This window comes from Pogoniulus pusillus, chromosome 6 (genome assembly GCF_015220805.1).
Source record: "Pogoniulus pusillus isolate bPogPus1 chromosome 6, bPogPus1.pri, whole genome shotgun sequence".
NCBI lineage: Eukaryota > Metazoa > Chordata > Aves > Piciformes > Lybiidae > Pogoniulus > Pogoniulus pusillus.
In genome coordinates this window covers 32,191,014-32,212,297 of record NC_087269.1, presented here as the reverse complement: position 1 = coordinate 32,212,297, position 21,284 = coordinate 32,191,014, and the positions used below count along the sequence as shown (strand labels likewise).

Genomic DNA, 21,284 nt, shown 5'->3' with positions numbered 1-21,284 from the left:
CCACATGTTCATTTTTACCTTGACTTTTGTTTCTCTTCAGAGTTTTCTTCTAACTTTCTTCTTCCTTTTTTTTTTTCCCTCCCCAGAGTTGCCAAAGGATGTGGATTTTGGGGGGGAAATTTTCACACAGAGTGCCCTAAATCTGTTTAGATCTATGTCATTCTTTAGCTGCTCACAATAGAAGTTCAAGGCAGTAAATCAAAACCAAATCAAATCAAAAGATCTAAGCACTGTGGTTGCTGTGCTGCTCCAGTAATGTGATTTCCTCTGAAAGGAATGCTCCACTTGCCACCACGCCAACAGCTTTTAACCTGTCTTAGAGGAAAGGGACTTTAAGAAGAAATTTATTCTCTAAGTTGTTTGAGAATATAGCTTTAACTCGCATCCATGTTAAGTGCTCATACTGTTCCTCTTTCAGGTTCATTTTTGAGACTCTCAAAATATTTTTCTTTTCAGAGCTACTGCTGGATATAATTTTCTGGGAAGCAGTGCTCTCAAGTCTAACATTAAGATCCAAATCTTCTCCTACTCAGTATGCTCCACCCTTTCACCCTGGAGGGATGCTGATTTACACAGGTGAGAACCCAGGTTTAAGTGTTTTATTTTATCAGCAGATTAAGAGAAAGTGAGTTGCTTTGCTGAGACTTCATCCACAGTGCAGAAATGATTATCAAAGCAAGGCAGATACTGGGAATTTCACTATGCAAGACAAATATTGCACACATGTAGTTGTAACTTAGCATAAAAATGTTCTATCAAGTTTCAGCTCTGAAATTAAACGCACATTTGGTTTTTTTTTCCATTGCATTAGGAAAATATGACATACTAAGAAATAAGAGCAATGCATTCTTCAGACTGTAAGCATATTGCCCATGGGTTTCAAGCAAATAGAAGAAACGGAGTCACATTTTTGAATGAAAATAAAGTCATTTCTAAAACTAATGGGTCAAGAGAACAAGACACACGACAAGTGCTGTGCCACCCGCGAAAGTTCATCAGCAGAAGAGCACAATAAAAGGAAAGTATAGGCACTCGAATTCCATATCATGTACAGCCACCTTTGCAGTTGAAACTTCTGGAGGAGCTGGAATATTTGAGATGATACCTTATTCCCTTTTTTTATGCACACTCGGGACAGTTTCCTTTTGAAAATCAAGGGCACAATCTGGTCTTCAAAGTTTTCAGGAACTTATGTAGGTTTTTTCCTACTTTTACTTTCCATGTATTAAAAGTGAAGGGTCAAATCTGCAGGTGGTGTAAACAAGCACAGCTCTTTGACAGTTTGGAGCTTATGCTCATTCACATCACATGGAAATTATATTTCTCACTTCTTCTGTGGGTAACTGTGCATGTATGAGTATATATATATGCATAAGTGTCTGGTGTATACATATTATATAGAAAGTGAATGCTTTGAACTGTCAAAATGAAGATATAAATATACAACAGGAGACAGGATATGGAAATCATACACTCTGCATTTACTTTGAAAACTGAAAGTTATGGGGAAAGAAAGCTTGATTATGCTAGAAGAGAACCTGGTGATGCATTTAAATAATCTAAACCCAAGCCACCATCACATGAAATCTTTAACGGCTTCCTGTCATGATTAACAAGCTCAAGCTATGAATTGCTGATTTTAATATAAACAAATAATTGCTAGACAGTGACAGATCCATTGTAGGTTCCTACTTTTACCGTATAGACCCTGGTGCAGCAAAGCACTCAAGATGGTTACCTTTAGACAGCTGAGTTTGATGAGCCTGCCCACCTGCTTAAAATTAGCCATGTATTTAAATTGAGAGGTGCATTTTAACTCCATCATTAATCAGCAAAGTACTTCCACCTGTGCATAAAGCAGCTGCTTTCTATAGGGCTTGCACACATGCTTAAATATTTGTCTGAAAAAGGAGTGTGTGGCTTTTGCAAGATTCCAGGCATTTCAGATGTAGTCCTACAGAGTATTCAAACAGGTGAGTCACAGACTATGCATAAGAATCAGTGAGGTCCAAAAGAGTTTAAGTTAAACCACACTTCCAAACATCCCAGCATGTGGCAAGACTAAACCAGGAGAAGAACAATGACTGTGGAGAATTTCAAAGTTAATCCCCAAAATAAACTGTATTTGCGATTTAGTCCACAAATGCAGTGCAGTTTATTCAGTAGAGTGATTTAGACTGTAACATGAAAAAAAAAGACCTAATATTCTTTATGAAAGCAATGATGGCTCAGTAAAGGATGTTTGCAATCCCCTGCTCTGAGGTTTGCTGCAGCAAATAAATAGCATGCTTTGTGGGGAAACAGCAGGGAGCAACTCAGACAACCTCCCCTGAGCTTGTTTGCTACAATATTGGTGCAGAGCCAGCATCTTACCGTGGCGTTTGACTATCCAGAAAGGAGGCTGTGGCTGGGCAGCCCTCTGCAGCCAAGGTGGCCAAGTGAGCTGCCCACTCCACTGCACTCTGGAGGACGCTCAGCACAAAGGGCGATGCCCTCCTTGCTCTGATACCACTGAGGAGGGAGTACTCACGGTAGCCAGGCTTTAGCTTGCAGATTGTACCCTTGTAGCTACATAAGCATCTTCTTCCACTTCTGGATCATGTTCCTCTGTTGCTACAAAAGTCTCGAACTGGTAATAAAAAAATCAGGGATATTTCCAAAGCAAAGAGTTACACACTTTGTTCTAAGTGTCTTTAGAGATACCTAGATGTGCAGAGTCTTTTTGCACAGCTATTTCTGCAATAATTAATTAGTGTCTTACTCTAAGGTGGGAAAAAATCAGAGTAAGAAATGTTTGTTGTGGTTTTTTTTTCCCTATGACCATAGATTTGTTAAGGTAATGATAAGAAATAAGTATGCCAAAAGAAGAAAGAAAAAACTGCCAAACTTGTGGGGGGCTGGTCTCTAAATAGGATAAATCTAGTCAGCTGACTGGAGCATTATTCATTTTTAATTAGTTTGAAGCAAATAGTGCCATTTGTGCCAAGCTGCAAAATCATGCTGTCTTCACAAGGAAGCAGCTTGACTACAGAGACAAATTAATCCCTGCAAGAGTACTCCTCCTGCAAGCACACCATCAATTTTCCTCATTTAAAAAAGCAGGATGCTGAGTATGCTCTTCCATTAGGCTGGGTCTGTATCACAGTTTGACTTCTCTTCCCTACAGCTTAAAACAGAACTATAAAAATTCAGAGATTTCTGAATCCCAGAAACATACCTGCTGCATAATTATGCAAATCAAATTAGATGCTGTCAATGGAATGTTTATTTATCCAAAAACCCGACTCGGATTGCCTGCTGACTTTCCTGGGCTGCGAATGCATTTTCACCTCTGTTCAAACATCATTTCTCGCCTTCGTGTAGGCAGTGATTTTGCTGCACCGAGATCTACAGCGTTTCCAAGTAGCAGTGTTCTAATAAAGTGAAGAAATCCAGATACAAAAGGAAATTATAGCCTAGGTAGAGGGATACGTTTGAGAAGACACTAAATTATCACAGTTCTGAAAGGTAGTGATGGTCCATTAGCAACAGCAGGTGGGGCAGGCAGGGATCAGTTATCCTGGGCATGCTATTTGGGGAGGAAACAATGTGGTTTAGTTTTATTTTGCTCCTCCCTTTTTTTTCCTTTTCCCTGTCATAGGAAATTGCACTGGTAATATTTGCAGAACAAGACATTAACTTCGCTGTATGTGTTTCTCTGTCATTGTCTCCTGATTGTGTTCCACAGGCAGGAAAAAAAAAAGGGGAAAAAAGCATTTCACAACTATTTCTGCTAAGATTACAGATGTGACCATTAAAATGTTTCTCTTTACAAAATCAAAGGGGAAAAAAGCAGAGCTGTGCTTATAGTCGTGAGCTTAGCCTTGTCATTCAGGGATATGACTTCAACAGACAATCCATTATGCAGCAAATTCCTTGAAATCTTAAAGAAAGAAATGGCACCAGAGGGCACAGACACTGCAATGTCATTATCTCCTGCCTGTTAAAGCTCTTCCTTTTCTCACTCCTCTCAGACGTTGGTTCCCCCTCCCATTTTCAGTCATGCACAACAGACACAAAAACACAAAATGCTGATCAGTTTTTCTTAAAAGCTTCCTCTTTAAGCTAAACCCTGTTGTGTCTCAAAGCATTTATATGTGCAATATATATGTCATATATATAATAGATATCTATTATATATATATGTAACAAAACACAGAAAGCCTAAACAAAAAGACCAACACAGTGCAGCAGACATGTAGAAACACAACTCAATAATCCCGTGCTTAAACTTAGAAACTGTGTGGAATTTTAAATCCTTGTTAGAAGAGGGGGAAAAAAAAACTTTTTTCTTTTCCTTTTCTATATATTTTTTTGTTGGATTTTAGTTATAATTCACATTTAAAACATTTGTTACTGCAATGCTAGTAGGGGCTGTTAAATTCTCTGAGTGAACTGCCATCTTGACTATAAAGTAAGGGTCCTGGGGAAAGGAGAGATCTGAACATGGTGAACTTTTCTAGCAAGAAACAGGTAACTGTTTTGCTCTTAAAACAAACAAACAAACAAAGCAAAACCAACCAAAGCATAAACAACCACACCAGCAAGGAAGTAAGTGTTGAAATACATGGCGGGGGGGAAAAAAAGTATGTCCCTCAGTCCCAGTAACTGGTCTTCTTTGGCACTTGAGAACGATCACAAGTAGTTTGCCTTTTTATTCATATAGAACAAAATTTACAAAGTCTTTCATACATTTTCTCTTTTTTTTTTTGTTTTTGTTGTTTTGTTTGTTTTTTTTTTTACTGACTTTGAAAATTGGGAATATTCAAAATACACTTTTAACCCCACTTCATTCTTTCATTATTTACAGTTATATACAAGAAAAATGTAAGAGTCTGTTCTGTTTTTTTTTCCTTTTAAATTTTGTATTAAAAAGCTCTGCTGGTTGTTTTACTGTTTGTTTTCATCATATGGATGTTCCATGCGATGGCTCCATTGCTTCTGGAATGACTCCCCCCGGCACAGACTGAAAAGACATTGGGATCGGGGTTTTCACAGGACTCTGACGAAATAGTCCTCCATTTGGTGACCTGTGTTTACACTGTATGGAGGGCATGGTGGCTGAGCTGCTCAGGGGCAGTGGCAGGTTGCTGCCAGAGGCAGCTGTGAGTGTCCTGCTGGCACCATGAGTTGTCTGTTCTGGTAAAAATGTGGTGACAGAAAGTTGTGTGTTCTGGTATTCGCGTACCGGCTCCAGGGTCTGAGCTGGCTGCATGCCACCAATCTCCAAGGCTGAGATTTCAATGGATGCTGGAGAGATTTGCTTGTGGGCTATATCCTCATCAATTAAACTGTTCATGCGTCTGTGGACCTGCTCCAGGTTCACTTCTTTGTCCTAGTGAGGAAGAAATCAGAACAATCAGTCTAAAAACATCTCAAATCATATCTTCCCCCCTCCACTTCCCCTGTGACAGGAGTGGCTGTTCGCTCACTACATCACTTTGATTTCATCTGTGCCTATGCAAAACCTTGAGTTCTGCCCAACATCTCCAGTTGAAAAACATGCTGAAGAAAATATCAGCTCAATTTCAGCACGTAAAATCCCCTGAAGTTGTCAATCCTATCCTCATTGGAGGTAAAACGGTGACTGGTTCATCTAACAGGAGCTGGCACAAGGGAGCAGCACATTCCACAAACTCTTAGCTCACCTTGCACATGCCCAGAACAAATCACATGGCAGGCAAACAAATAAGCTGGGGCTCCAAATTCCAGTGAGTAGCTCACAGCCTTGTAACTGCAAGACAGTGCACCACTATCTCATCTAGTTGAGTGCATTTTCTAAGGAACATACCAGCATTTTCTAAGGAACATATCAGAGCACAGCCTAGCTGACTCCAGGGTAGTTGCTCCGTGTGACAAAATCAGCTGGCTGGGTGGTGGTGTAGTCTTCCTTTTCCAGAAGGAAACTCTGGGCCACCTATGTGGCACAGCCTGTAGACCTATTGGAACATCACTAAGAAAGGCCTCCTCTGGGACCCCTGAGGAGGGGACCACTCATTTGTGTTTTGAACAGTTGTGTGACCAACTATACGCTGTTTATCATCTTGACGAGTTATCAGGTAAAAGACTGTCTGTGACCAGAGCTTGGGCAAATAATGCTAATACATCACTGTCTTCCGAAAATGTGACACTTAAGGCTCCCAGAGCAGTGTTTTCAAAGGGCTCCTGGGACCATTTACTGAACAGGTTTTAGCTTCCATGAGGAAATACACCAAAAGAAGTTGTCCTTAAAACCTGAAGCAGCAGAGACCTGCAATGGGCTGTTTATCATCTTGGTGCAGCATTCAGGATGCTCAAATTGGAAAGCAGCAAACCTGTCAGGGTAGAGTTAATCACCTGGGATGCCGTATGACTGAATTTTAATAGGTAGCATTGTATGACGAATAAAAAGCTGTTATATTACGTCGTATCATTTATCTACATTTCATATAGCACAGCTATGATCTGCAGCTGTAGTTTCTTAATGCAAATGTAAGATACAGCAGACTAACAGCCAAATATTTGTGAAAACTCAATAACTCAGGACCTGAAGAAATTCCCTGACCTGGCAGAATTCTGTCATTATATTCAGCAACCAGCAAGAGTCCAGCCTGAAAACTTTTGTGTTGCAGTAATACTTGATTGCCTGCAGACCAACATGTGTTTAAGTGTTGGTTAAACTCAAACTCAGCAGTCTTACAGATGCTCTGATTCATACCAGAAGCCAGGTTCTGTGAAATGAGAAGTATCAGGTTCTATTACCAAGCACTCCTTGTGATTTTTTGAACTGGTTTTGAGGTGGAACACAGAATTGCACTACTCTTCTAGTGGTATCCACTGCTATGATCCCTACATGGATTTGGAAATGAATCAGTGTTACATGATGATGGACCCAAACCAGTGTGCCTAGCTTAGGCTAAACCCATACTGATTTCAGCTGTAGTACAATTTTTCAGTGATTACAGGGATGAGCTGCAAGTTGTCCCTCCTTTGGTAATCAGTAGAAAATTAATTCCTATTTCATTTACACCAGAAATTCACTAAAACCTCAATCAAGCTCCCAGAAACCCAGGGAGTATCATCTTCCTCACCAAACAAACTGCTTGTTTAAAAAAAAACATTGTTTTTTCACTCAAGTCTTCTAAACAAATCATTTTGACTTAGACAAAAATCAATGGACATTAAATAAAAACTAAAACTTCTGTGGCAGAAAGGATCCACACAATACATCAGGTAACTCCTTTAGCTGCATTAAGTCCTTCTTGCCAACAGCCATACCTGAGCTCACTGGCTCTTAACTCAAGAAACAGACAATCCACTGAGCTGATGAGACCGCAGAGACTCTGTCATAAAGTCTGTACCCAGGTAAATTAAGGATAGTCTGTAGCCAGGTAAATTAAGGACTTGTGGTACAACGGCCAGAAATTACATAGACTTAATTGATAATTTTATTTATTTTGATATTTTGAAGTAAAATTGTGTGACTGTGGTCAAAGGGGAGATGTTCATACATATCCCCTGCTGGGAATAAGGGCTGAACCTCTACAGACTTTCCTTCACACACACATCCAGCAGTGTTTTCCTCACCTGCCCATCAGTGAAAGCTTGCCGGAGAGTTCTGCCTACCCACAAACTTCAGCTACCATCACGTATGATGACATCTGTCTAAGGAAGCTAACTCCCAGAAGTCTGTTATGTAATGCTTCTTTAGATACCCTGTACTGTTTCCTTTCCCAGAGACGCTGATTACTTTGATTTAGATTAGTTATCTGAGACCTACATTCTTGCTAAGCCCCTACTACAAAAGAAGAAAAAAGTAGAAAACCCAAGTTAGAACTGAGTAAATACCAGGACAAATTTTCCTAAATAAGACTTTGGAGAAGTGTTCATGCCTCGTTTCCAATTTTTATTTTGAGCTTTTGTCAATTACTGAATGCCTTCTTCAGCTCGTTTCAAGTTAAAATATACATCAACATTGTATTTGTATTTGCATTTTTTGATTGCAAGCACATCCTCAGTGCGCTCAGCCCTGCATTGCTATGGGAACGGATAGAGCACAACTGGGATAACTAGCTGAGCCAGAGAGAAAGGTTGAGTTTCAATATCTCAAACATGCAGTCATCACCTATCTGCAGAGGAAAAATATATTTGTGAATGAAGTGTGCCATTTATTTGGAGTATCTGTGCACAAAATGTCATAAAAATCAAAAGACGAATTAATATATGGCTCTTAGATCTTTTAAGAGGTAAACATGAGGAGCCACAGATGGGATGCTCTCAACAGACATCTCCTGGTTCACTCCAAAGTGGTTGTTACAAATCATGGTGTCTCCTTCCACTGGCCTAACAGGACTGCCCTCTTCTTAGTTTTTATTTTCTGTTTCACTATGCACAGCCCAGGCTGGGCCAGTATTAGTCAGGAAATGGTGGATCTGATTATGTTTCATTGTGCCAAAATTTGCATTATCATTTCCTGCACACAGGCATCACATTTTACCTACAACAGAAGAGGGCAAGAGTAAGTAGAGAAGTAATCACTTGAGATTTTTTTTAAGAGGCAGGGGTGTGAATTTCCTTTGCCTACTTCTAATTCTTTTTTCAGCACTTAGGACAACTTTCTGAACTTCTTAAGGTCACAGAAAGCTTTATGAAGGCTTCCAGAGCCCAGAAGTTCACATTATTCCTTCTTTTTGTTGTTAAAATATTTGTAAAGGTTAAGGAAAACAACTCTGTCTCTGAGGAATAATAACATCATATTTTTAAAGGTTCTTCCCTTTTCTTTGTCTTATTAGATGAAGAGTAGCTAAATAACTAAATGTCAAGCTTTGTATGAAGCTATCTTAATGTTGAATGAATGATTTTTCAAATGCTTTATATATTAAAAAAGAGATGAAAATCATAAACCCTTGGAAAAATTCCTTTCTCATTATATGCTGCAAAACTGCCTTAAATCCCTAGACTTCCAGAATTTAAGGCTTATTTAAGGCTTTAGGATACCTCTATTTGACAAGTCAAGCCTTCAGAATTTGTGAATTCTGTAAACTCTTATTTATTTTCTTTCATCGTGCTCCTGGAAAACTCAGTAACAAAGTATTTATTAATGAAAAGTATCAAGGTGAATGGAAATGGAGTTAAACAGTAATAAAGTCAGGAAAAAACCCTACTCTTTAAAGTTATATTTTGCTCCCTTTGTTGGCTCAGTGTTCAAGTTATATTTTGCTCCCTTTGTTGGCTCAGTGCTCTCACAGAATCACAAGATGTGATCCTGTTGGAAGGGACTGAAGGAGATTGAGTCCAACTGCCCTGACAGAGCAGGACAATACTATTTAACAGAAATCACTGAGGAACGCATCCAGACAGGCCTTAAAGTCTCTATAGAAGGAGGACCCCATAATCTCTCTTGGGAGCTTGTTCCAGTGCTCTGGGATCCTTACAGTAAAGAAGTTCCCCCTTGTGTTGAGGCAGAACCTCTTTTGCTGCAACTTACATCCACTGCTCCTTGTCCTGTCCCAGGGAGCAAGTGAGCAGAGCCTGTCCCCCCTGTCCCAGCCAGCCCTCAGGTATTTATAAACATTTATCAAATCCCCTCTCAGTCTTCTCTTCTCCAGACTAAAAAGCCCCAGGTCCCTCAGCCTCTCCTCCTAAGTCATACCCTGCAGTCCCCTAATCATCCTCATAGCCCTCCACTGGACTCTCTCCAGCAGATCCCTGTCTGTCTTAAACTGGGGATACCAAAACTGAACACAGTATTCTCCTTCACTTTTGTTCTACAATTCTCAGCAAGTATCAGGTAGCTGTTACAATTTTTAAGCACTTCATTAAGTTGCACTTCTCCTCATTTCCTGAGGCGTTGCCACTTTAATTGCAAGATGTCGTTGTAGCACTGTACCGATTTTCAAGCGTTCTGGTGCTGTGACTGTTCTCTATTTTGCACGTCTCTATGACAAAATTAATGAATTCATATTGATAAATTATTAGAAATTAATAGAGTCTTGAAGCTAGAGAATGGCAGAGGCAACAGACCTGGCAGCTGGATGACAAAACCAGAAGTCATAGCAGAAGCTGGCATGCCAGTTTTCTAGCACTGAGACTTTTCTTACCCAAAGGACAGCCCAGTGTGGGAAACCTTACTGCTTCTCTTCACTATGGTTTCTGGATCAGGCTTCACTTAGCTCTTGTTAAACATCTTTAAGAGCTGAATGAATGAGCACCAATCTTAATACTCCAGTGTCTGTGACAGACACACTGTTCAAGGTTCCTTCCTTTTCTATTTTGTATTTAATATGCAAATCTTGGTTAATATTATAAATATCACATCTCAGAGGTTTCATGCCAATTTCACTTTGCTTTTCATACATAGTTACATTGGACTAATGTATGTATTTGTGTTGCCGGAAGGAGATCAAATATTTTTCCTTCTGGGCCCCTCAATTCAAGAAGGATGTTGAGGTGCTGGAACATGTCCAGAGAAGGGCAACAAAGCTGGTGAGGGGCCTGGAGCACAAATCCTATGAGGAGAGGTTGAGGGAGCTGGGCCTGTTTAGCCTGGAGAAGAGGAGGCTCAGGGGTGATCTCTTTACTGTCTACAACTACCTGAAGGGGCGTTGTAGCCAGGTGGGGGGTGGCCTCTTCTCCCAGGTAACCAGCAATAGAACAAGGGGACACAGTCTCAAGTTGTACCAGGGTAGGTATAGGCTGGATATTAGGAGGAAGTTCTTCACAGAGAGAGTGATTTCCCATTGGAATGGGCTGCCCAGGGAGGTGGTGGAAGCACCGTCCCTGGGGGTCTTCAAGAAAAGACTGAATGAGGCACTTAGTGCCATGGTCTAGTTGATTGGATAGGGCAGGGTGCTAGGTTGGGCTGGATGATCTTGGAGGTCTCTTCCAACCTGGTTGATTCTATGATTCTATGATTCTTTGCTACCTTCATAATTCTATTTTCAATGTTAATGTTGTACTCTAAATAGATCCCTTGAAAAACTTAGTCAGTGAAAGGAAAAAGAAACAAATAAGAGAATGTGTAAGGAAAATTAATTATAAACACTGGCTTACCCTCCTCAAGTTTAAGGAAAACAGCTAACCAAACACTGCTTCTAGTCAGGAAATTATCTTATTCATAAATACCAATTTAAATGTCATTCTTCTCCAATGAGCCTGAGTTCTGAAAGGATGAACGAAAGGCATGTTTCTGATATGTCCCAAGGACTTTATCATGAGTGGCAGGTTCAATGGCCTGTGACTGACAGCAGAAACACACCATGGCAACCGTTGATGTGGATTTGAAGGATGCTTATGAGAATTATCTGGGAACTACTAAACCTGCACAATCACACCTGCAACAATCTGCAAATCCCTTCCAGGGCTAAGCAAACGTGGCCTTACATGAAGAGAAATTATGGCAAGATACAAATGCAGAATAATTATTTGCAAAGTAATAAATTATTTTCTTTTCCCCAACTTAATTTTTGTGATGCTTGACAATTGGCTACAATAAAAGCACATGGGTAGTCAGACTGAAAGAACGTGAAACTACTTGGGAGGTTTGGAGTTAGTATTATTGAGAGATATCTTCATGTTGGAAAGGAGCTACTGAGAACTGTTTTCAAGCAATTGCCAACATCACTCTAAACACAGTTAATCCAAAGATAAAACTGTTCAGCTGTCAGGCTTGCAACAGTTGGGATTTTTCAAAGTAAAGTTCTTTCAGGACAAAAAAATATTAAAGACAGTAACGTGGTCTCTTGTTCTTACTTGTGATTTCTCTGATCTCATAAAAAATCACAGTCAAAAATTTGGCTTCTATATAAGCCAATCGAAGAGATAAAAATGTTACAAGATGATGAAGCAGTTTCAGCAAGGCCAAAAAGGGATAGAAATGCCCTAAAAGCAAAGCTGCATATCTGCAGATATGTGATGCTAAAGCTATGCCAGAACTTTGATTAAGTTACATCTGTATCCCACACATGCAAACAAAACCACAGCAGACTACAGGAGAAGGACAAGACTACTGTCTCTGACTCAAAATACTGAGCACTAAAAATACAGAAACTTAGCCAATATGGGCAGACAGGCACCTACAATGAGTGACTATCTTGGATGTGTCAATACCTCCTGGTCAGATGCTGGTAACTGTGCCAAGTATTAGAAACCTTCTAATACAGTTCTTAAGAAGCCTTAGGATATAGGTAGAAAACAATGCTTTTAATGTAATACAATCTTAATCATCAATCATGCCACATTTATGGTTTGTTTGCTTGTTTCTGTCTTGGGTGAAGATATGAATGAAGCATTATCTTTTGGTGAGAGACCTAAAAGTTAATGTTTCATCTTCACTCTATTAAAGAACTTTTTTTTTTTTTTTTTTTTTTTTTAAATAAGGCAATTTTGTGATTAGGACAGGGGTTCAAAATTTGAATCAAGCCCCACACTCAGACAGATATTTAATTTTCTGACTGTGATTAAATTACATGCCAGTCTCTCTACCAATCATATAACCTATACACATATGTAACAACATGCAAATATAAGCAGTGATGAGGCACAGAGGATGGAAGGCACACATGTACCCAGATAGGCAGAAAAGGAAGTCTCTGAGGCATTTCCATGCACAGACATACTGCATAACTGAAAAACAACGTAGAGAAATAAAACTAAACCACTGTCATTTCCATGCTCAGGTACCCATAAGGTAGTCTCTTCTCAGCTCAGCATCAAACCCCACAGCTCCAACCAGCTAACAGCTTCTGTTTGTGGAGTTTCAGACATCATGGACTGAACCATTTAGCTTGTTAAGGAGAAATGAGGAAACAGCAGCTCTGCATACGTACATTTGTTTAAGGAGCATTTATCGTTACTTACAGCTACAGCTACCGCATATATAAACCTGTAATTTTAATTTATTCCAGAAGACTCTGACATAGTGGCAAAACCAGACATATCTGGCTTTCTTAGGAGAAGAAAGGAGTGATGATGTGTGTAATAGACGTGCTGCAAGAGAATGACAGTACAGTACGGTGTTACATCAATACAAATAACCCCTTTTTAATACATCTCCGTTTGCCGCAATTATTATTCTAGAGATTCCGCAGTTGACAATGCAGTGAAATGCAGAGAGACATGTAAACAGATGCAGAGATGATGTATGTTTGCTGTCATTAATTTAACACAGGCAACTGACCTAGTCAAATAGCACTTAATGTTACATAAAATTTGCTGAGTAGTTTCTGAGTGTACTCTTCTAGGTGCCGGGTTGACCATAACAGTATCTTATTAGAATTAAGTACTGATGCACCTCAAGAGTCTACTTGAAAAAATACTAGCTCTGCAATCAAGCTTCTGCTCTTATAAGTGGAAACTATGCAATGTATTTTAAATTAAGAGCTAACTAAGCTATTATCATGAAACAGCTGCTAGAAGAATGTGTTCTGGTATCAGTTGAGGTCCAGTTGAAGACTGTTATCCAATTGAAAGGATAAAAGAGTTTTGCAGCACATTAATTTCATTCAACATGTAACAATTTTCAAAGAAACAAAACTTCATTAAAAATTATGTACAAGAGACCACCTTATTCACTAGGAGATGCTCTCCTTCATCAGAGAGCAGAAATTCCTTTATGAAGAGACAGTAATATAGTTTGCCCTTCTAAATAAACCTGGAAAAAAAGTGAGAAATAGAATACTGCAACACTCACGTTAATGTGATAGATAATTGCTTCAAACAAAGTTTATTCCTACCTACTCAGTGCCCCAAAATATCTGTAACTGATGAATGTAAGAAACTACTACCAACAACCTAGAGAGCAATCAAGGAATAGTGACTTGCTACAGAATTTCTACAAGTAGCAAGAAGCTTCATGAAGCAGTTTGTATCTTCCAACATTCATGCTGTCTGCCTTACCCAGATTGGATTTATCTAATCTGAAAGCACACCTAGCCAGGAAACTAATTATTAAGATAGCTGTAACTGTACTATGGTTTGTGCCTGTGAGCATTGTCCAGAAATATATGGAACATCAAGCTCCCCACCAGGTCATTGAAGCTGGTGAAGCACACCAATTTAAACCAGCTAAACACCTGTCCTCATTTTTTCTCTTCAAGTAGATATGCAAGAAACAGCACCAGTGGGACAAGCATGGCACATTAGGTGACAACAGACAGACTCACAGTCTCTTGCAGTGATTGGCTCCATTGGATTGTGAAATAATAGAGAAACACTAGCTAGCCCTCAAAACCAACAGCAGACTCAGACCTCAGGTAAGAAATTGTGAAAGCATCCTCATTTGTTACTCAAGACAAAAGGGGACATTCAGCTTCATGCTGACATATTCAACCATTTAAGTCCTTACCAACCTTGGCTTACGAGCATTAGAAGCTGGAACCCAACTACAAAGAAAACGACTGGTTGACATTATAGAGACGTCTCTGCAGTTTTCATGAGGTTAGACAATGAACAAGACAGTAAGAGAATGCAAAGAGACAAAATTCAATGCAAGCAGCAAAATGCAATACTGAGTGAGCGCTGGTTGTTGATGAGCATGCCAATGCCTCTGCTTAGGAGCTCTTTCAGGAGAAAGGATAACTTGCACATGGAGAAACTTCTATTGTGCACACACTGCATATATTGTATTTACAGGCATTTCCAACAACACAAAGGTTAGGTTCAAGGGGATTTCCAGGGAGAGGTAAAAATGACATGAAAACTATCAAGGATTCATCTATGCAAGCATTTCCAACAGCAAACCACTTATCCATATGTTTATTATCAATTCTCACCATGCTTCTGAGGCCCAACCTCACACCAGTGGCCATCTCCAAATAGAAAGGGAAAAAAAGATGTGGAAAGAGAAAAAAGCATCAAGAGAGTGAGGTGAATAATATCAGCCTTTTTAGCAAATATATACCTATTACTTCTTATACTCCTGGTTTACAGAATCACAGAATGATTTGGGTTGAAAAAGACCTTAAAGATCATCTACTTCCAACCATCCTGCCATGGACAGGAACATCTTCCACTAGACCAGATTGGCCAGATCATTCAAAACAGCAAACTGTAGCTGCTGCAAGCAGAGGATGGCCCTGAAAAGGGTGATGTTTTCAGAACTGAACCACATCTAAAATGACCCTGTGAGGTGATAGACCATTCTTTTTATGAAGTAAAGATTAAATTCACAAAGGTTGTGTACCAAAGCTCCCTAAAACTTCATGGATTCTTTACATTGCTTTGCACAGCTGTTAAATCCTAAATTGTTATCTAATCCATAAGGGATGTAATTTTTCACTCTACTGAGCCCAAAGCAAAGCAATGCGACCCTTTAACAGTCTGATTTACTCTACTGAAGCATCAGGTATAATAGATTACTCTATCATCATCTTTCTTCACCATTACAGACAGGTTAAATCCAAACCCCCAAAGTTCCCACATTTTACTACTATGCCAGGAGAAAGAGAGTTGGTACCGGAGGCACAAGTTGCTTCTACAACCTCCCAGCAACACTTGCCTTGCACAGCCTCTCCACTCCAGCTATGTGAAAGCCTTAGAAAACCTTTACTTCTGGCTACTAAAATACTTTAATTTAAAAAAATAAAAATATTTGTGCACCTTCATTCAAGGCTATATTTTGGAAACTCCTATTTCAGAAAAACCATGTCCAGCTGAATAATAAAATTGCTCAGTGTAATATAAACCTGGTCAGCAGCTTCCCAAAACAGAACTCTTGGATACTGAATACACCTGAAGAAACAGTTCTTGTTAAGATAAGTTTGAATAGGTTTATATATGCATACAAAGATAGATACAGAGAGATAAATATAGAGATAGATATAGATATAAATATTATTCTGAACTTATGTAAAATTATAACCAAGACATCATTTTGCTGTTTGGTTAAAAAAAAATCAAAACCAAACCCAAACAAACACCCTCCCCCACCCCAAATCCATCTATCCATCCATCCATATAATTTTGCTAATATTAACAACTATTACAGGTATTATAACATCATCTAGATCCAAAGCATAAATAGATTTATAAATTGTTTGTTACTATTATTGCATGGTAAGCTCAATATACAGTAAATTACTTCAGTGCATGGATAACTTCTATTTTGTGCTTTATACACGTTGGTTTCAATGCAGCTCATGTTTGATCCTGCACCACTGAAATGAATGGTGATTTGGGTGAGATTCAGGATCAAGCTCTAACTTCACATGCATGTCTAAATGCTTAGTTGGATCAAGCCTAAGGTAACTTACAAACCACCAAAATGTACAAAAAAAATACTGAGGAGTCACATTTTACAGTTGGTTTTTTTTTTTTGTTTTGTTCTAAACTTTTACTGATTTAGTTATTACTTAACATTTAACTATCCTCCCAAAAAGTTAACTTTAAAATATCACTGCAGGCTGGGATAAAATACACTGACATTAGCTCTGTAAACATCATGCGAACAATCTAACACAGTAAAATGCATAATCACATGAGTAACCACAGAAGTTCTCTGGGACAGAGGATGTAATGCAACTTAAGCAAGTACTTAAATTCATTACCAAACTGGAACTTTAAACAGAAGTCTTTCTGACTTCTTTGCATGGTGACATTCATTTTAAGCTTTTTTTTTCTATTCAGTTTTGCCCCTTCCTCTTAAGATTTGTGCTGAGTAAATCCCTCAGAATCCCATTAGCAGGTTTTTGTAATATGACTGCAAGAAAAATTAAATTAAATACAACAATCCCTTCCTCACAGCCAGAGAAATATGTTGGAACCAAACTTGAATGCTTCAACACTGCTTTTGGTAGAAGAAGCCTGGGCCCAGTGTCATTAATCACAGGGATGACATGTCACTTTTAAATCCATTATAGCCCTGACCTAAATCTATGCCAAACAATAGCAAGAGTTGGCTGATTTCACGAGATTCCAGATGAGCATGCTGCCTCTGACCAGGTAACAGAATATCTGCTTCACTGCTAAGAACCTCTAGAGAGAAAAATCCCATTTCTTCAGTCATGGAAGAAGCCAACACTGAGTTAGTTATGCTGTTTTTCCAGCTATGATAAGTTCCTGTACAAGGCAATTTACACATTTTATCTCTCTCCCTCTTTTTTTTTCTCTTCTGTAACTGATTCTTCCAGCTTATATTCATCATCAAACGACATTAAACTTTGCATTCTGGGGTGACTGATTCCTAACACCACTTTGCTGATTTAAAAATGCTAGTTCTATGAAGTTTTTCAGCTTATTATATCTAAAGCTATCTTGAAACTGACTTTCTGGATGGCATCAAAATGCATTTTTTTTGCCAGTGTTTGCATGATTTATTTTCCCCAAAATCTTTATTCTTAGAAAAGTAGAATACAATACAACAGGATACAAACAAATGATCATTTATATGCAACTGAGCAAAAAAAAGTGTACAGAGATTTCAAACATGTTATAAAAATACAGAAAAATAACTTAAAATAAAAACAAGATAAAATATAGAGGACATGCAATGAAAGAAAAATAAAATATCAGTTTGATGATCTTGTGTTTCCTTTCACTTTCAAAAGGAACCATCCCAGGAGAAATCAAATTGCCAGATAAAAAGATAACACCACAAAGGAGACAAGGTAAATGAAGCGACAAAGAAAAAGACAAGGAAAGTGAAAATAATGGTGGAAGCATAAGATTCTTTAATAATCAAAAACAACACTGCTGACATCATGCTGAAGGTACAGAAGCCTGGATTACCATCAAACAATGTCTGGATGGAGAACTAAAGTGAGATGAATGCAGTGCAAACCACAATTCTTAGCAGTGACAAATTTTGATCCTTGGGCTTGTATCTGCTAGCTCATATTTCTACTTCTAAGGTACACTGAATTCCACAGTCTTCTAATATCAGAGGAGAATCCTAGTGAGTAACTTTCATGACTGCTAAAGCAGGAAATACAGATTTTTGAGGTAGGCTAGAATTTGCATATCACTGAAGACAGAAACAGGGGAACTTAAGGCAGATCAAACAAGGCTGCCCTGGACAGAGATACAGTTTTCTTTTCTTCCATCCTGCATACTGCCAATATATTTGCAATAACTTTTAGAGTAATTTTGCTATCTCCCACTATTCTGTAGACCTAAAAAGTACTGCAGAGTCTAAGCTTTTTTGAAGTTCAGTGACATTTAAAACCTTATTAAACTGGGAGTAGCAGGAAACAGGGATGAGAAGATGCTGTTACTAGCACACAGCTCTGTTCCCACTCTGGACAGTATCTGAACTGCTGCCCCTTTTTCATCACTTAAAAACAAAATGTGAGAACAGAAAAGTGAAAAGTGTAGACTAAAGTGATTTTGCAGAAGCGTGAGAAAGTTAAGAAATCACAAACCAAGCTGTGAAGACTGTGATTGTTAATGAATTATAGATTTGACACAAGTTATGAGGCACAGACTAGTAGCAAGTCAGAGAGTGGAAATTTATGCTCTTCCTTAACCAAAACCTTCATGCACTACAAAACTGCAAACACACTGGGTGCAGTTTCTGAAACACTCACATTGCTAGGAGTAGCACAGCCAGTTTGAGCAAAACACATTTCTGGTTTATAATATATATTAGCTGAGTTAAAAAAATATAACAGACAACTCCAAAAGTGTCTTTCGAGAGTTGTATTAACAATAAAAAGCATCTAGAGGACATTTTACGGAAGATGCAACAATTATCAGCTCCCAGCAGAAAATCATCTTGTCTAAGTGACTCATTTTCTTTGATGTGGGGCTGCCCACTAATTTCTTCTTAGGGAATACGTTACATGCACCGTGAAAAAGAGAATTCAATTTTATTTCCATGCAAAATGTGATGTTTTATCTGTTATTCTAAATTTTCGTTGTTTTGGGGTAGAGATGAATTAGGAGTGCTCTCTTAATAGTTCTGAAGAAATCTCAGAAGCAATTATCTTCAAGAGGAACAGTAATCTCTACAGAGTCAAGTTTCAATAACTTTACTTCATTGCTCACTTATTCGAAAGGGACACTGAGTGACTGGACAGGCATTCCAGAATAAATATTCACTTCTTATTTCACAGTTCCCCAAAGTTCTGAAGCTCAAAGTCCAAGGATTAGGTATAAGGATTGTAGGATGAGTAGCAGCTATGTAATTCAAGACTTTCACACACAGAGACAGAGTTGCCTGAATTTCACTGTGGGTACAGGACAGATGGGCATAAACAACAATTAGAAGAGAATGATGAAAATGACCAAATTTCAGCATGTCTGATTTAAGAAAATAATCAGGCTATTTGAACACTATTAGCTGTTTTTCTGGCTTTAAGAGAACACAAACTTGAGTCCTAACAGCATTAATGTGGCATGTTGTTGCAGCTATTTCCTGATGTTGGGACTAATCTTTAGTAAGGATTAAATGAAGACTTAAAAGGGCTAACATTAAGATTTTTACAGTAGAACTCACTAGAAATGTTTTTTTCCAAACTGCTTCAAATACAATAAAAAAATATACCAACATCCTAAAAAGGAAAAACATCCCAACCTTCTCTCTACTGGCAAGAAATTTCACTGTTCCTTGCATGATATAATCGTGAACCAATGGCAGCTCTTGTCTGGGGAAAATAAAGGCCATCTTTTCTGAAGGTTTATCTTAATGAACTGGCTTGATGGCTAGAACTAGTACTATTTTTTAAATTGACTGGGGAAGAGATTCTTTGTAAATGAACAATTAAACAAATATTCTATTTGGAAAATGTCTCCATCTGACATAACTCTTCCTATAAAAGTCTCTACAACTGTACATCAGATTAATGTCAAAGTCCAAGTAGTGCTATCAGGTTTCATAAGACAAGCTTGTTGTTCCTCTCAGTTATACACTTAACTGCTGGGTTCCTCAAAGGCCGTGCAGGAGACCGGAAAGACACGAGATTATACCAATATGATACATAGAAGGTCAATCCATTTATTGAAGCTAAGAGTGGTACTTGTATAGTGGATTTGGTACATGTGCATACTGTGATTTTGATAGGCTCCACTAACAGCAACATTCAGTTGTTTCCAGCCTGTCCTCCTTCAAGGCCCCCTCGCACAGCTCAGCTACAGATAGCAGCTAACTTTCTCAAGTTCTCTGCTAGGCTTCCCAAGGCCTCTTCCCTGCAGCTGTGCTTCTTATCAGAGCGACCTTAGCACTACCCTGCCTCTTCTCCTTGTTTTTCAGACTGCTCAATTCTGCTCAAACCCTGGCACTTAACACTACATTTTTCACACTTATTTAATTGCTTGTGATTTATACCACACAGATATCTTGAGTCCCTGAAAATATTAGTGTATTTGCTCAAGCTAACCTGCATAAAAGCCAAATGGAAGAGAAAAAGACAACAAGCTGGTAAACATCAACACCTTAGTGTCAGCTGAAAACATTTTCCAATGTTAATAAAAGCTGTGCACATTCTTCCAGCTACAGACTGCATAGACAACATACAAAATGGGGAGGTCTCTAAAAAAAAAAAAATCCTTTCTCTCTCTCTTCAGCAAGCTGCAATTGCAGCCAGAGCAGTTGTGCATCTTCCCAACCCCTCTTTGTTTTATTAAATTGGCAGTTGTTGGCATGATACAACCTACCAAATGGGTCAAGACAAAGAGATAATGTTACAAAAAGGCTCCGCAAATTATGACAACTCCTCATTCAATCCTGGATCCACTCTGATTTTCTATAATGGATTTATAAAGGTCCTAGCAGGGCAAGAGAAACAGTAGCCAAATAACGATTCCTTGTCCTTCACTTCATGAAGTGACTTATGCACAAGGCAACACCAAAGTGTAATTTCAGGCTGCAAGAAGCTGAGCGTGAGCTCTGCACTTCACCCAAGAAAATGGCTAGAAATCTGGCCAGCTGCCATGATTTTTCACTGATGCCACAACACTTGTTTTGGCAAAGTCTCTCCAAAAGTAGAAGAAAATCTGCAGCATGTCTTAATTTTGCAACTGTTACTGACCTAAATACTTGACTAATGCCAGAACAAGGGGACAGAGTCTCAAGTTGTGCCGGGGGAGGAACAGGCAAGAGGTTAGGAGGAAGTTCTTCATAGAGAGAGTGATTGGCATTGGAATGGGCTGCCCAGGGAGGTGGTGGAGTTGCCATCCCTGGAGGTGTTCAAGCAAAGCCTGGATGAGGCACTTGGTGCCATAGTCTAGTTGACTGGCTAGGGCTGGGTGGTAGGTTGGACTGGATGATCTTGGAGGTCTCTTCCCAACCTGGCTGGTTGATTCTATGATTCTCTGGCTATCAGACAGAGACA

At 38.9% G+C, this 21,284-nt stretch overlaps 1 protein-coding gene across 13 annotated transcripts in view; it reads right to left on the bottom strand.

Annotated features, from left to right (window-relative positions):
- The window catches only part of GRID1 (glutamate ionotropic receptor delta type subunit 1), a 772,772-nt gene that overhangs the window by 106,929 nt on the left and 644,559 nt on the right, over nt 1-21,284 (bottom strand). For 11 of the 13 annotated variants that reach the window (XM_064145119.1, XM_064145118.1, XM_064145116.1 and 8 more), the window contains one exon: nt 19-5,374. In XM_064145119.1, the coding sequence (XP_064001189.1) occupies nt 4,946-5,374 (429 nt within the window). In that variant the 3' untranslated portion in view covers nt 19-4,945. Of the gene's footprint in view, nt 1-18; nt 5,375-14,789; nt 14,826-21,284 lie in introns of those variants that run through there. The other 2 variants (XM_064145130.1, XM_064145128.1) reach the window with 2 other exon arrangements.